Source organism: Rhopalosiphum maidis, chromosome 2 (genome assembly GCF_003676215.2).
Source record: "Rhopalosiphum maidis isolate BTI-1 chromosome 2, ASM367621v3, whole genome shotgun sequence".
NCBI lineage: Eukaryota > Metazoa > Arthropoda > Insecta > Hemiptera > Aphididae > Rhopalosiphum > Rhopalosiphum maidis.
The window spans coordinates 68222850-68239675 of NC_040878.1; the positions used below are offsets into that span (position 1 = coordinate 68222850).

A 16826-nucleotide genomic window follows, 5' to 3' on the forward strand; every position below is an offset into this window, starting at 1 on the left:
AAATTATTAAAATTTAGTAAAATAAATAAGTTATAAAAGTATAACATGATATCCCGCTAACATTTATGTTATATATATTATATATGTGTTTATATATCAAATAATTTGGAAAAATAATTTAAATGGTAAAAACTTTGTTATCTCATTTATTAAACTATGTAAAAGGTATATAATTAATTAATATTATAGTTGTGGATAAAAAGGAAGATTCGGCAAGAACACAATTTAAGAAAATTAGAACGAAATGTGCAAAACTAAACAACTAATTCACTAAAGAATATCCCAACAAAAACTATAATAAGGTTAGCTATATAATAAACGAAGAAAAAAAACAAACTAAGTAATAAAAGGAGCACTTACTTTTTGTTTTGAGATGTAGAATGTGATAATATCCAACAACTCCCCAATCTCCTCATAGAATGTAAGGTACATAGTATATTTGTTTTTAATGTCTGATTTAATAATATTATTTTTAAGGCCATTAATATAGGTAGAAGAAATAGATAAATCACTTAGATTAATAGGTATTATATTAATTAATTTATCATCAACCTTATCCAACATACATTTCATTCTAACTCTATCACCAATTACCTTCTTAACTACCATTTTCATTGAACCTGAATCAAGTGTTGAATTTTCAACTGAATCCAAACTCTCTAGTCTATTAGACGTACTTTTAGAACCCAATTTACATGAATCTCTTTCAAAAATATGAAAATCAGTTCCTATTGAAACATCAGATTCAGGATCATCGAGTTCTACTATAATCTTTTCTTTTCCATCTACCACCACTGTACGCCTAATAACTTTTCTAGTAAAAGATTTTGTGATTATATTAGAATCAGTAGGTAATTCACTGATTGTTGTTTGGATAGTAAATTGTTTTTGAGTTTTATCTAGATTTTCTGGTTGACATACTTCTTCTACACCCTCATTCGAAGACTTAAGTATCACTTTATCCGTGGTTTCATCACCATCAGAAACATCAACTTCCTCTTCTACTACAGACTCTTTTCCATCGACAACAATTTTTCTCCTAATTATTTTACGTGTACTCGTAGTCGTAACTCTTTCGCTGGTATTCCTTACGTTATCGTTGAGCATGGATAGCCCTAGGATCTTTTCAATCTCTTTCGGGTCGATAATATTCTCGACTACTTCCTGGCCGTTCTTGATGGTTTTTCTTGTAATACTCTTAACTGGTGAACCATCTTCCGGTTCATCTATTATTTCCTCCACTTCGCATTTGATACCATCGATGATAATTGTGCGTCTTAAAACTCTTCGAGATTTCAACGTAGTGACAATCCCGGTTCGATTGATCTGAAGAAAAGATGTTGAAGGTTCAACGTTTCCAGTAATATCGAGTTCTTCTTCATTTCGTAGTACGATCAATTTGTCTCCTTCGACAGGAGTTTTCGGACGTTTGTCGTAGCCGGGATATTCAGAACTAGAATTTTCGACGGTGGCCGGTAAATAATGTATGACTGTGCTCTCTCTCTCCTTTTCAATAAAATCGCTTAATAGCGATTTGGTAGTGTCGTCCGATTCAGCGATTTCCGAATCACCCTTTTCTTTTAAGTTTTTATTCGTTTTTGATGTAGATATTTTTAGACCTTTACGTATTTTACTAAGGAAGGAAGGAGAATTTACGTTTTGATTATTGGATTTAATATTCTTTGTATTGATGTCTTTTTCAAAATCTTGAATTTGTTTCGGATCAACATCACCAATATCTGGAATAATGTCGACTGAAGCACTCGAAGATGGGACATCAATAACTTTATCTTTTGTTAAGTCATCTACATTAGGAGTCGATGTAGACATGATACTTGCAAGTGGGATGGAGACAGCAGGTATTTTATCTATCTTAGTCTTAATATCTGGAGTTTCGAAGTTTGTGGAAACGCCAATCTTAGATACATCGGTCTTACCGATCTGTGGAGTTGACACTTTTACAATGGGTTCAGTTACAGATGGAATGTCAACCGAAATGGTTTCACCAACGTAAGTGGCCGATTCCGTAGGAGATTTCGATTTTTTATCTTTTTTAGTTTTGAATCCCGGAATCTTAACATCGGACAAGTCGAACTTGGTTGTTTTAATATCGACTTTGGGATCCTTGATTTCAAGTTTTGGTGATTTCACTTCGTGTATATCGACGGATGGTAAGTCGGTTTCCTTCGTCTTACTTGGAACTTCCGCTTTCGTGACCGAGGGAGTTTTGATATCAACGCTCGGAATGCTTACGGTTGGAAGATCTACCGAAACCTTTTCTTTGATGTCGATATTAATATCGGTGGATCCTTTCGGCGATTTTCCTTTCTTTATCTTAACGTCTGGAGTTTCGATGTTTGTAGAAACGCCAATCTTAGATATATCGGTCTTACCGATTTCTGGAGTTGACACTTTTACAATGGGTTCAGTTACAGATGGAATGTCAACCGAAATGGTTTCACCAACGTAAGTGGCCGATTCCGTAGGAGATTTCGATTTTTTATCTTTTTTAGTTTTGAATCCCGGAATCTTAACATCGGACAAGTCGAACTTGGTTGTTTTAATATCGACTTTGGGATCCTTGATTTCAAGTTTTGGTGATTTCACTTCGTGTATATCGACGGATGGTAAGTCGGTTTCCTTCGTCTTACTTGGAACTTCCGCTTTCGTGACCGAGGGAGTTTTGATATCAACGCTCGGAATGCTTAAGGTTGGAAGATCTACCGAATCCTTTTGTTTCGATGTTTTGTCAGTTGTACAATCGGTCTCGGATGATACTTCAGATGAATGTTTGTCATTATCGATAATAGTTGTATTATAATCAGCTGAATTATCAAGTTGGAAATCGTTGGAGTCTTTTGATTTTTTTACTATTTCTATCGTGTTATCATCCACCGGTTCATCTACAATTTCCTCTACCACTTTTTCTTTTCCGTCAACTGTTGTTATTCGTTTTATTATTTTTCGTATCTTTTTAATAGTACGAGTTGATATTGTTTGGGATTTATCAACTTCAACGTTATCCAATTTCAATGGTTTTTCAACTAGTCCGATTGGTCTCTGGTTGTCCCTGTTACTCGTGAGCACTTCTGTGTTATCACTTGTCTCGGGCACATCAATTTCCTCTTCTACAACTGTTTCTTTACCATCTACGATAACTATTCTACGAATTAATTTACGAGTTTTTATGGTCGTGAAAATGGTACGATCGGTTTGAGTTTCATTTATGAATTCGGAGTCTCTTTTTAAATGGGGTTCCTGGGGAACCGTTGTTAATTCATAACTTTTATCACCAACGTTTTGAATTTCTCTATGGAACGATTCAGTAAAACCAAAACCTTTCGGTTCTTCCACCACCTCCTCTTCAACCTTTTCTTTACCATCTACCACCACTGTACGCCTAATAACTTTTCTAGTAAAAGATTTTGTGATTATATTAGAATCAGTAGGTAATTCACTGATTGTTGTTTGGATAGTAAATTGTTTTTGAGTTTTATCTAGATTTTCTGGTTGACATACTTCTTCTACACCCTCATTCGAAGACTTAAGTATCACTTTATCCGTGGTTTCATCACCATCAGAAACATCAACTTCCTCTTCTACTACAGACTCTTTTCCATCGACAACAATTTTTCTCCTAATTATTTTACGTGTACTCGTAGTCGTAACTCTTTCACTGGTATTCCTTACGTTATCGTTGAGCATGGATAGCCCTAGGATCTTTTCAATCTCTTTCGGGTCGATAATATTCTCGACTACTTCCTGGCCGTTCTTGATGGTTTTTCTTGTAATACTCTTAACTGGTGAACCATCTTCCGGTTCATCTATTATTTCCTCCACTTCGCATTTGATACCATCGATGATAATTGTGCGTCTTAAAACTCTTCGAGATTTCAACGTAGTGACAATCCCGGTTCGATTGATCTGAAGAAAAGATGTTGAAGGTTCAACGTTTCCAGTAATATCGAGTTCTTCTTCATTTCGTAGTACGATCAATTTGTCTCCTTCGACAGGAGTTTTCGGACGTTTGTCGTAGCCGGGATATTCAGAACTAGAATTTTCGACGGTGGCCGGTAAATAATGTATAACTGTGCTCTCTCTCTCCTTTTCAATAAAATCGCTTAATAGCGATTTGGTAGTATCGTCCGATTCAGCGATTTCCGAATCACCCTTTTCTTTTAAGTTTTTATTCGTTTTTGATGTAGATATTTTTAGACCTTTACGTATTTTACTAAGGAAGGAAGGAGAATTTACGTTTTGATTATTGGATTTAATATTCTTTGTATTGATGTCTTTTTCAAAATCTTGAATTTGTTTCGGATCAACATCACCAATATCTGGAATAATGTCGACTGAAGCACTCGAAGATGGGACATCAATAACTTTATCTTTTGTTAAGTCATCTACATTAGGAGTCGATGTAGACATGATACTTGCAAGTGGAATGGAGACAGCAGGTAATTTATCTATCTTAGTCTTAATATCTGGAGTTTCGATGTTTGTAGAAACGCCAATCTTAGATACATCGGTCTTACCGATTTCTGGAGTTGACACTTTTACAATGGGTTCAGTTACAGATGGAATGTCAACCGAAATGCTTTCACCAACGTTAGTGGCCGATTCCGTAGGAGATTTCGATTTTTTATCTTTTTTAGTTTTGAATCCCGGAATCTTAACATCGGACAAGTCGAACTTGGTTGTTTTAATATCGACTTTGGGATCCTTGATTTCAAGTTTTGGTGATTTCACTTCGTGTATATCGACGGATGGTAAGTCGGTTTCCTTCGTCTTACTTGGAACTTCCGCTTTCGTGACCGAGGGAGTTTTGATATCAACGCTCGGAATGCTTACGGTTGGAAGATCTACCGAAACCTTTTCTTTGATGTCGATATTAATATCGGTGGATCCTTTCGGCGATTTTCCTTTCTTTATCTTAACGTCTGGAGTTTCGATGTTTGTAGAAACGCCAATCTTAGATATATCGGTCTTACCGATTTCTGGAGTTGACACTTTTACAATGGGTTCAGTTACAGATGGAATGTCAACCGAAATGCTTTCACCAACGTTAGTGGCCGATTCCGTAGGAGATTTCGATTTTTTATCTTTTTTAGTTTTGAATCCCGGAATCTTAACATCGGACAAGTCGAACTTGGTTGTTTTAATATCGACTTTGGGATCCTTGATTTCAAGTTTTGGTGATTTCACTTCGTGTATATCGACGGATGGTAAGTCGGTTTCCTTCGTCTTACTTGGAACTTCCGCTTTCGTGACCGAGGTAGTTTTGATATCAACGCTCGGAATGCTTACGGTTGGAAGATCTACCGAAACCTTTTCTTTGATGTCGATATTAATATCGGTGGATCCTTTCGGCGATTTTCCTTTCTTTATCTTAACGTCTGGAGTTTCGATGTTTGTAGAAACGCCAATCTTAGATATATCGGTCTTACCGATTTCTGGAGTTGACACTTTTACAATGGGTTCAGTTACAGATGGAATGTCTACCGAAATGCTTTCACCAACGTTAGTGGCCGATTCCGTAGGAGATTTGGATTTTTTATCTTTTTTAGTTTTGAATCCCGGAATCTTAACATCGGACAAGTCGAACTTGGTTGTTTTAATATCGACTTTGGGATCCTTGATTTCAAGTTTTGGTGATTTCACTTCGTGTATATCGACGGATGGTAAGTCGGTTTCCTTCGTCTTACTTGGAACTTCCGCTTTCGTGACCGAGGGAGTTTTGATATCAACGCTCGGAATGCTTACGGTTGGAAGATCTACCGAAACCTTTTCTTTGATGTCGATATTAATATCGGTGGATCCTTTCGGCGATTTTCCTTTCTTTATCTTAACGTCTGGAGTTTCGATGTTTGTAGAAACGCCAATCTTAGATATATCGGTCTTACCGATTTCTGGAGTTGACACTTTTACAATGGGTTCAGTTACAGATGGAATGTCAACCGAAATGGTTTCACCAACGTTAGTGGCCGATTCCGTAGGAGATTTGGATTTTTTATCTTTTTTAGTTTTGAATCCCGGAATCTTAACATCGGACAAGTCGAACTTGGTTGTTTTAATATCGACTTTGGGATCCTTGATTTCAAGTTTTGGTGATTTCACTTCGTGTATATCGACGGATGGTAAGTCGGTTTCCTTCGTCTTACTTGGAACTTCCGCTTTCGTGACCGAGGGAGTTTTGATATCAACGCTCGGAATGCTTACGGTTGGAAGATCTACCGAAACCTTTTCTTTGATGTCGATATTAATATCGGTGGATCCTTTCGGCGATTTTCCTTTCTTTATCTTAACGTCTGGAGTTTCGATGTTTGTAGAAACGCCAATCTTAGATATATCGGTCTTACCGATTTCTGGAGTTGACACTTTTACAATGGGTTCAGTTACAGATGGAATGTCAACCGAAATGGTTTCACCAACGTTAGTGGCCGATTCCGTCGGAGATTTCGATTTTTTATCTTTTTTAGTTTTGAATCCCGGAATCTTAACATCGGACAAGTCGAACTTGGTTGTTTTAATATCGACTTTGGGATCCTTGATTTCAAGTTTTGGTGATTTCACTTCGTGTATATCGACGGATGGTAAGTCGATTTCCTTCGTCTTACTTGGAACTTCCGCTTTCGTGACCGAGGGAGTTTTGATATCAACGCTCGGAATGCTTAAGGTTGGAAGATCTACCGAATCCTTTTGTTTCGATGTTTTGTCAGTTGTACAATCGGTCTCGGATGATACTTCAGATGAATGTTTGTCATTATCGATAATAGTTGTATTATAATCAGCTGAATTATCAAGTTGGAAATCGTTGGAGTCTTTTGATTTTTTTACTATTTCTATCGTGTTATCATCCACCGGTTCATCTACAATTTCCTCTACCACTTTTTCTTTTCCGTCAACTGTTGTTATTCGTTTTATTATTTTTCGTATCTTTTTAATAGTACGAGTCGATATTGTTTGGGATTTATCAACTTCAACGTTATCCAATTTCAATGGTTTTTCAACTAGTCCGATTGGTCTCTGGTTGTCCCTGTTACTCGTGAGCACATCTGTGTTATCACTTGTCTCGGGCACATCAATTTCCTCTTCTACAACTGTTTCTTTACCATCTACGATAACTATTCTACGAATTAATTTACGAGTTTTTATGGTCGTGAAAATGGTACGATCGGTTTGAGTTTCATTTATGAATTCGGAGTCTCTTTTTAATTGGGGTTCCTGGGGAATCGTTGTTAATTCATAACTTTTATCACCAACGTTTTGAATTTCTCTATGGAACGATTCAGTAAAACCAAAACCTTTCGGTTCTTCCACCACCTCCTCTTCAACCTTTTCTTTACCATCTACCACCACTGTACGCCTAATAACTTTTCTAGTAAAAGATTTTGTGATTATATTAGAATCAGTAGGTAATTCACTGATTGTTGTTTGGATAGTAAATTGTTTTTGAGTTTTATCTAGATTTTCTGGTTGACATACTTCTTCTACACCCTCATTCGAAGACTTAAGTATCACTTTATCCGTGGTTTCATCACCATCAGAAACATCAACTTCCTCTTCTACTACAGACTCTTTTCCATCGACAACAATTTTTCTCCTAATTATTTTACGTGTACTCGTAGTCGTAACTCTTTCACTGGTATTCCTTACGTTATCGTTGAGCATGGATACCCCTAGGATCTTTTCAATCTCTTTCGGGTCGATAATATTCTCGACTACTTCCTGGCCGTTCTTGATGGTTTTTCTTGTAATACTCTTAACTGGTGAACCATCTTCCGGTTCATCTATTATTTCCTCCACTTCGCATTTGATACCATCGATGATAATTGTGCGTCTTAAAACTCTTCGAGATTTCAACGTAGTGACAATCCCGGTTCGATTGATCTGAAGAAAAGATTTTAAAGGTTCAACGTTTCCAGTAATATCGAGTTCTTCTTCATTTCGTAGTACGATCAATTTGTCTCCTTCGACAGGAGTTTTCGGACGTTTGTCGTAGCCGGGATATTCAGAACTAGAATTTTCGACGGTGGCCGGTAAATAATGTATAACTGTGCTCTCTCTCTCCTTTTCAATAAAATCGCTTAATAGCGATTTGGTAGTATCGTCCGATTCAGCGATTTCCGAATCACCCTTTTCTTTTAAGTTTTTATTCGTTTTTGATGTAGATATTTTTAGACCTTTACGTATTTTACTAAGGAAGGAAGGAGAATTTACGTTTTGATTATTGGATTTAATATTCTTTGTATTGATGTCTTTTTCAAAATCTTGAATTTGTTTCGGATCAACATCACCAATATCTGGAATAATGTCGACTGAAGCACTCGAAGATGGGACATCAATAACTTTATCTTTTGTTAAGTCATCTACATTAGGAGTCGATGTAGACATGATACTTGCAAGTGGAATGGAGACAGCAGGTAATTTATCTATCTTAGTCTTAATATCTGGAGTTTCGATGTTTGTAGAAACGCCAATCTTAGATACATCGGTCTTACCGATTTCTGGAGTTGACACTTTTACAATGGGTTCAGTTACAGATGGAATGTCAACCGAAATGCTTTCACCAACGTTAGTGGCCGATTCCGTAGGAGATTTCGATTTTTTATCTTTTTTAGTTTTGAATCCCGGAATCTTAACATCGGACAAGTCGAACTTGGTTGTTTTAATATCGACTTTGGGATCCTTGATTTCAAGTTTTGGTGATTTCACTTCGTGTATATCGACGGATGGTAAGTCGGTTTCCTTCGTCTTACTTGGAACTTCCGCTTTCGTGACCGAGGGAGTTTTGATATCAACGCTCGGAATGCTTACGGTTGGAAGATCTACCGAAACCTTTTCTTTGATGTCGATATTAATATCGGTGGATCCTTTCGGCGATTTTCCTTTCTTTATCTTAACGTCTGGAGTTTCGATGTTTGTAGAAACGCCAATCTTAGATATATCGGTCTTACCGATTTCTGGAGTTGACACTTTTACAATGGGTTCAGTTACAGATGGAATGTCAACCGAAATGCTTTCACCAACGTTAGTGGCCGATTCCGTAGGAGATTTGGATTTTTTATCTTTTTTAGTTTTGAATCCCGGAATCTTAACATCGGACAAGTCGAACTTGGTTGTTTTAATATCTACTTTGGGATCCTTGATTTCAAGTTTTGGTGATTTCACTTCGTGTATATCGACGGATGGTAAGTCGGTTTCCTTCGTCTTACTTGGAACTTCCGCTTTCGTGACCGAGGGAGTTTTGATATCAACGCTCGGAATGCTTACGGTTGGAAGATCTACCGAAACCTTTTCTTTGATGTCGATATTAATATCGGTGGATCCTTTCGGCGATTTTCCTTTCTTTATCTTAACGTCTGGAGTTTCGATGTTTGTAGAAACGCCAATCTTAGATATATCGGTCTTACCGATTTCTGGAGTTGACACTTTTACAATGGGTTCAGTTACAGATGGAATGTCAACCGAAATGGTTTCACCAACGTTAGTGGCCGATTCCGTCGGAGATTTCGATTTTTTATCTTTTTTAGTTTTGAATCCCGGAATCTTAACATCGGACAAGTCGAACTTGGTTGTTTTAATATCGACTTTGGGATCCTTGATTTCAAGTTTTGGTGATTTCACTTCGTGTATATCGACGGATGGTAAGTCGATTTCCTTCGTCTTACTTGGAACTTCCGCTTTCGTGACCGAGGGAGTTTTGATATCAACGCTCGGAATGCTTACGGTTGGAAGATCTACCGAAACCTTTTCTTTGATGTCGATATTAATATCGGTGGATCCTTTCGGCGATTTTCCTTTCTTTATCTTAACGTCTGGAGTTTCGATGTTTGTAGAAACGCCAATCTTAGATATATCGGTCTTACCGATTTCTGGAGTTGACACTTTTACAATGGGTTCAGTTACAGATGGAATGTCAACCGAAATGGTTTCACCAACGTTAGTGGCCGATTCCGTAGGAGATTTGGATTTTTTATCTTTTTTAGTTTTGAATCCCGGAATCTTAACATCGGACAAGTCGAACTTGGTTGTTTTAATATCGACTTTGGGATCCTTGATTTCAAGTTTTGGTGATTTCACTTCGTGTATATCGACGGATGGTAAGTCGGTTTCCTTCGTCTTACTTGGAACTTCCGCTTTCGTGACCGAGGGAGTTTTGATATCAACGCTCGGAATGCTTACGGTTGGAAGATCTACCGAAACCTTTTCTTTGATGTCGATATTAATATCGGTGGATCCTTTCGGCGATTTTCCTTTCTTTATCTTAACGTCTGGAGTTTCGATGTTTGTAGAAACGCCAATCTTAGATATATCGGTCTTACCGATTTCTGGAGTTGACACTTTTACAATGGGTTCAGTTACAGATGGAATGTCAACCGAAATGGTTTCACCAACGTTAGTGGCCGATTCCGTCGGAGATTTCGATTTTTTATCTTTTTTAGTTTTGAATCCCGGAATCTTAACATCGGACAAGTCGAACTTGGTTGTTTTAATATCGACTTTGGGATCCTTGATTTCAAGTTTTGGTGATTTCACTTCGTGTATATCGACGGATGGTAAGTCGATTTCCTTCGTCTTACTTGGAACTTCCGCTTTCGTGACCGAGGGAGTTTTGATATCAACGCTCGGAATGCTTAAGGTTGGAAGATCTACCGAATCCTTTTGTTTCGATGTTTTGTCAGTTGTACAATCGGTCTCGGATGATACTTCAGATGAATGTTTGTCATTATCGATAATAGTTGTATTATAATCAGCTGAATTATCAAGTTGGAAATCGTTGGAGTCTTTTGATTTTTTTACTATTTCTATCGTGTTATCATCCACCGGTTCATCTACAATTTCCTCTACCACTTTTTCTTTTCCGTCAACTGTTGTTATTCGTTTTATTATTTTTCGTATCTTTTTAATAGTACGAGTTGATATTGTTTGGGATTTATCAACTTCAACGTTATCCAATTTCAATGGTTTTTCAACTAGTCCGATTGGTCTCTGGTTGTCCCTGTTACTCGTGAGCACATCTGTGTTATCACTTGTCTCGGGCACATCAATTTCCTCTTCTACAACTGTTTCTTTACCATCTACGATAACTATTCTACGAATTAATTTACGAGTTTTTATGGTCGTGAAAATGGTACGATCGGTTTGAGTTTCATTTATGAATTCGGAGTCTCTTTTTAATTGGGGTTCCTGGGGAATCGTTGTTAATTCATAACTTTTATCACCAACGTTTTGAATTTCTCTATGGAACGATTCAGTAAAACCAAAACCTTTCGGTTCTTCCACCACCTCCTCTTCAACCTTTTCTTTACCATCTACCACCACTGTACGCCTAATAACTTTTCTAGTAAAAGATTTTGTGATTATATTAGAATCAGTAGGTAATTCACTGATTGTTGTTTGGATAGTAAATTGTTTTTGAGTTTTATCTAGATTTTCTGGTTGACATACTTCTTCTACACCCTCATTCGAAGACTTAAGTATCACTTTATCCGTGGTTTCATCACCATCAGAAACATCAACTTCCTCTTCTACTACAGACTCTTTTCCATCGACAACAATTTTTCTCCTAATTATTTTACGTGTACTCGTAGTCGTAACTCTTTCACTGGTATTCCTTACGTTATCGTTGAGCATGGATAGCCCTAGGATCTTTTCAATCTCTTTCGGGTCGATAATATTCTCGACTACTTCCTGGCCGTTCTTGATGGTTTTTCTTGTAATACTCTTAACTGGTGAACCATCTTCCGGTTCATCTATTATTTCCTCCACTTCGCATTTGATACCATCGATGATAATTGTGCGTCTTAAAACTCTTCGAGATTTCAACGTAGTGACAATCCCGGTTCGATTGATCTGAAGAAAAGATTTTAAAGGTTCAACGTTTCCAGTAATATCGAGTTCTTCTTCATTTCGTAGTACGATCAATTTGTCTCCTTCGACAGGAGTTTTCGGACGTTTGTCGTAGCCGGGATATTCAGAACTAGAATTTTCGACGGTGGCCGGTAAATAATGTATAACTGTGCTCTCTCTCTCCTTTTCAATAAAATCGCTTAATAGCGATTTGGTAGTATCGTCCGATTCAGCGATTTCCGAATCACCCTTTTCTTTTAAGTTTTTATTCGTTTTTGATGTAGATATTTTTAGACCTTTACGTATTTTACTAAGGAAGGAAGGAGAATTTACGTTTTGATTATTGGATTTAATATTCTTTGTATTGATGTCTTTTTCAAAATCTTGAATTTGTTTCGGATCAACATCACCAATATCTGGAATAATGTCGACTGAAGCACTCGAAGATGGGACATCAATAACTTTATCTTTTGTTAAGTCATCTACATTAGGAGTCGATGTAGACATGATACTTGCAAGTGGAATGGAGACAGCAGGTAATTTATCTATCTTAGTCTTAATATCTGGAGTTTCGATGTTTGTAGAAACGCCAATCTTAGATACATCGGTCTTACCGATTTCTGGAGTTGACACTTTTACAATGGGTTCAGTTACAGATGGAATGTCAACCGAAATGCTTTCACCAACGTTAGTGGCCGATTCCGTAGGAGATTTCGATTTTTTATCTTTTTTAGTTTTGAATCCCGGAATCTTAACATCGGACAAGTCGAACTTGGTTGTTTTAATATCGACTTTGGGATCCTTGATTTCAAGTTTTGGTGATTTCACTTCGTGTATATCGACGGATGGTAAGTCGGTTTCCTTCGTCTTACTTGGAACTTCCGCTTTCGTGACCGAGGGAGTTTTGATATCAACGCTCGGAATGCTTACGGTTGGAAGATCTACCGAAACCTTTTCTTTGATGTCGATATTAATATCGGTGGATCCTTTCGGCGATTTTCCTTTCTTTATCTTAACGTCTGGAGTTTCGATGTTTGTAGAAACGCCAATCTTAGATATATCGGTCTTACCGATTTCTGGAGTTGACACTTTTACAATGGGTTCAGTTACAGATGGAATGTCAACCGAAATGCTTTCACCAACGTTAGTGGCCGATTCCGTAGGAGATTTGGATTTTTTATCTTTTTTAGTTTTGAATCCCGGAATCTTAACATCGGACAAGTCGAACTTGGTTGTTTTAATATCGACTTTGGGATCCTTGATTTCAAGTTTTGGTGATTTCACTTCGTGTATATCGACGGATGGTAAGTCGATTTCCTTCGTCTTACTTGGAACTTCCGCTTTCGTGACCGAGGGAGTTTTGATATCAACGCTCGGAATGCTTACGGTTGGAAGATCTACCGAAACCTTTTCTTTGATGTCGATATTAATATCGGTGGATCCTTTCGGCGATTTTCCTTTCTTTATCTTAACGTCTGGAGTTTCGATGTTTGTAGAAACGCCAATCTTAGATATATCGGTCTTACCGATTTCTGGAGTTGACAATTTTACAATGGGTTCAGTTACAGATGGAATGTCAACCGAAATGCTTTCACCAACGTTAGTGGCCGATTCCGTAGGAGATTTCGATTTTTTATCTTTTTTAGTTTTGAATCCCGGAATCTTAACATCGGACAAGTCGAACTTGGTTGTTTTAATATCGACTTTGGGATCCTTGATTTCAAGTTTTGGTGATTTCACTTCGTGTATATCGACGGATGGTAAGTCGATTTCCTTCGTCTTACTTGGAACTTCCGCTTTCGTGACCGAGGGAGTTTTGATATCAACGCTCGGAATGCTTACGGTTGGAAGATCTACCGAAACCTTTTCTTTGATGTCGATATTAATATCGGTGGATCCTTTCGGCGATTTTCCTTTCTTTATCTTAACGTCTGGAGTTTCGATGTTTGTAGAAACGCCAATCTTAGATATATCGGTCTTACCGATTTCTGGAGTTGACACTTTTACAATGGGTTCAGTTACAGATGGAATGTCAACCGAAATGCTTTCACCAACGTTAGTGGCCGATTCCGTAGGAGATTTCGATTTTTTATCTTTTTTAGTTTTGAATCCCGGAATCTTAACATCGGACAAGTCGAACTTGGTTGTTTTAATATCGACTTTGGGATCCTTGATTTCAAGTTTTGGTGATTTCACTTCGTGTATATCGACGGATGGTAAGTCGGTTTCCTTCGTCTTACTTGGAACTTCCGCTTTCGTGACCGAGGGAGTTTTGATATCAACGCTCGGAATGCTTACGGTTGGAAGATCTACCGAAACCTTTTCTTTGATGTCGATATTAATATCGGTGGATCCTTTCGGCGATTTTCCTTTCTTTATCTTAACGTCTGGAGTTTCGATGTTTGTAGAAACGCCAATCTTAGATATATCGGTCTTACCGATTTCTGGAGTTGACACTTTTACAATGGGTTCAGTTACAGATGGAATGTCAACCGAAATGCTTTCACCAACGTTAGTGGCCGATTCCGTAGGAGATTTGGATTTTTTATCTTTTTTAGTTTTGAATCCCGGAATCTTAACATCGGACAAGTCGAACTTGGTTGTTTTAATATCGACTTTGGGATCCTTGATTTCAAGTTTTGGTGATTTCACTTCGTGTATATCGACGGATGGTAAGTCGATTTCCTTCGTCTTACTTGGAACTTCCGCTTTCGTGACCGAGGGAGTTTTGATATCAACGCTCGGAATGCTTAAGGTTGGAAGATCTACCGAATCCTTTTGTTTCGATGTTTTGTCAGTTGTACAATCGGTCTCGGATGATACTTCAGATGAATGTTTGTCATTATCGATAATAGTTGTATTATAATCAGCTGAATTATCAAGTTGGAAATCGTTGGAGTCTTTTGATTTTTTTACTATTTCTATCGTGTTATCATCCACCGGTTCATCTACAATTTCCTCTACCACTTTTTCTTTTCCGTCAACTGTTGTTATTCGTTTTATTATTTTTCGTATCTTTTTAATAGTACGAGTTGATATTGTTTGGGATTTATCAACTTCAACGTTATCCAATTTCAATGGTTTTTCAACTAGTCCGATTGGTCTCTGGTTGTCCCTGTTACTCGTGAGCACATCTGTGTTATCACTTGTCTCGGGCACATCAATTTCCTCTTCTACAACTGTTTCTTTACCATCTACGATAACTATTCTACGAATTAATTTACGAGTTTTTATGGTCGTGAAAATGGTACGATCGGTTTGAGTTTCATTTATGAATTCGGAGTCTCTTTTTAATTGGGGTTCCTGGGGAATCGTTGTTAATTCATAACTTTTATCACCAACGTTTTGAATTTCTCTATGGAACGATTCAGTAAAACCAAAACCTTTCGGTTCTTCCACCACCTCCTCTTCAACCTTTTCTTTACCATCTACCACCACTGTACGCCTAATAACTTTTCTAGTAAAAGATTTTGTGATTATATTAGAATCAGTAGGTAATTCACTGATTGTTGTTTGGATAGTAAATTGTTTTTGAGTTTTATCTAGATTTTCTGGTTGACATACTTCTTCTACACCCTCATTCGAAGACTTAAGTATCACTTTATCCGTGGTTTCATCACCATCAGAAACATCAACTTCCTCTTCTACTACAGACTCTTTTCCATCGACAACAATTTTTCTCCTAATTATTTTACGTGTACTCGTAGTCGTAACTCTTTCACTGGTATTCCTTACGTTATCGTTGAGCATGGATACCCCTAGGATCTTTTCAATCTCTTTCGGGTCGATAATATTCTCGACTACTTCCTGGCCGTTCTTGATGGTTTTTCTTGTAATACTCTTAACTGGTGAACCATCTTCCGGTTCATCTATTATTTCCTCCACTTCGCATTTGATACCATCGATGATAATTGTGCGTCTTAAAACTCTTCGAGATTTCAACGTAGTGACAATCCCGGTTCGATTGATCTGAAGAAAAGATGTTGAAGGTTCAACGTTTCCAGTAATATCGAGTTCTTCTTCATTTCGTAGTACGATCAATTTGTCTCCTTCGACAGGAGTTTTCGGACGTTTGTCGTAGCCGGGATATTCAGAACTAGAATTTTCGACGGTGGCCGGTAAATAATGTATGACTGTGCTCTCTCTCTCCTTTTCAATAAAATCGCTTAATAGCGATTTGGTAGTGTCGTCCGATTCAGCGATTTCCGAATCACCCTTTTCTTTTAAGTTTTTATTCGTTTTTGATGTAGATATTTTTAGACCTTTACGTATTTTACTAAGGAAGGAAGGAGAATTTACGTTTTGATTATTGGATTTAATATTCTTTGTATTGATGTCTTTTTCAAAATCTTGAATTTGTTTCGGATCAACATCACCAATATCTGGAATAATGTCGACTGAAGCACTCGAAGATGGGACATCAATAACTTTATCTTTTGTTAAGTCATCTACATTAGGAGTCGATGTAGACATGATACTTGCAAGTGGAATGGAGACAGCAGGTAATTTATCTATCTTAGTCTTAATATCTGGAGTTTCGAAGTTTGTAGAAACGCCAATCTTAGATATATCGGTCTTACCGATTTCTGGAGTTGACACTTTTACAATGGGTTCAGTTACAGATGGAATGTCAACCGAAATGGTTTCACCAACGTTAGTGGCCGATTCCGTAGGAGATTTGGATTTTTTATCTTTTTTAGTTTTGAATCCCGGAATCTTAACATCGGACAAGTCGAACTTGGTTGTTTTAATATCGACTTTGGGATCCTTGATTTCAAGTTTTGGTGATTTCACTTCGTGTATATCGACGGATGGTAAGTCGATTTCCTTCGTCTTACTTGGAACTTCCGCTTTCGTGACCGAGGGAGTTTTGATATCAACGCTCGGAATGCTTACGGTTGGAAGATCTACCGAAACCTTTTCTTTGATGTCGATATTAATATCGGTGGATCCTTTCGGCGATTTTCCTTTCT

The 16826-nt window shown here is 37.5% G+C and overlaps 1 protein-coding gene across 1 annotated transcript in view; it reads right to left on the reverse strand.

The window, feature by feature from the left end:
• LOC113552228 overlaps positions 1-16405 on the reverse strand; it is a 38673-nt gene extending 22268 nt beyond the window's left edge. The window contains exons 1-4 of the mRNA XM_026954984.1: positions 12472-16405; positions 8506-10329; positions 4540-6363; positions 361-2397 (exon numbers count right to left, since the gene is read on the reverse strand). Of these exons, the coding sequence (XP_026810785.1) occupies positions 361-2397; positions 4540-6363; positions 8506-10329; positions 12472-16326 (9540 nt within the window). The 5' untranslated portion in view covers positions 16327-16405. The remainder of the gene's footprint in view (positions 1-360; positions 2398-4539; positions 6364-8505; positions 10330-12471) is intronic.
• Between the last annotated feature and the right edge of the window lie 421 nt (positions 16406-16826).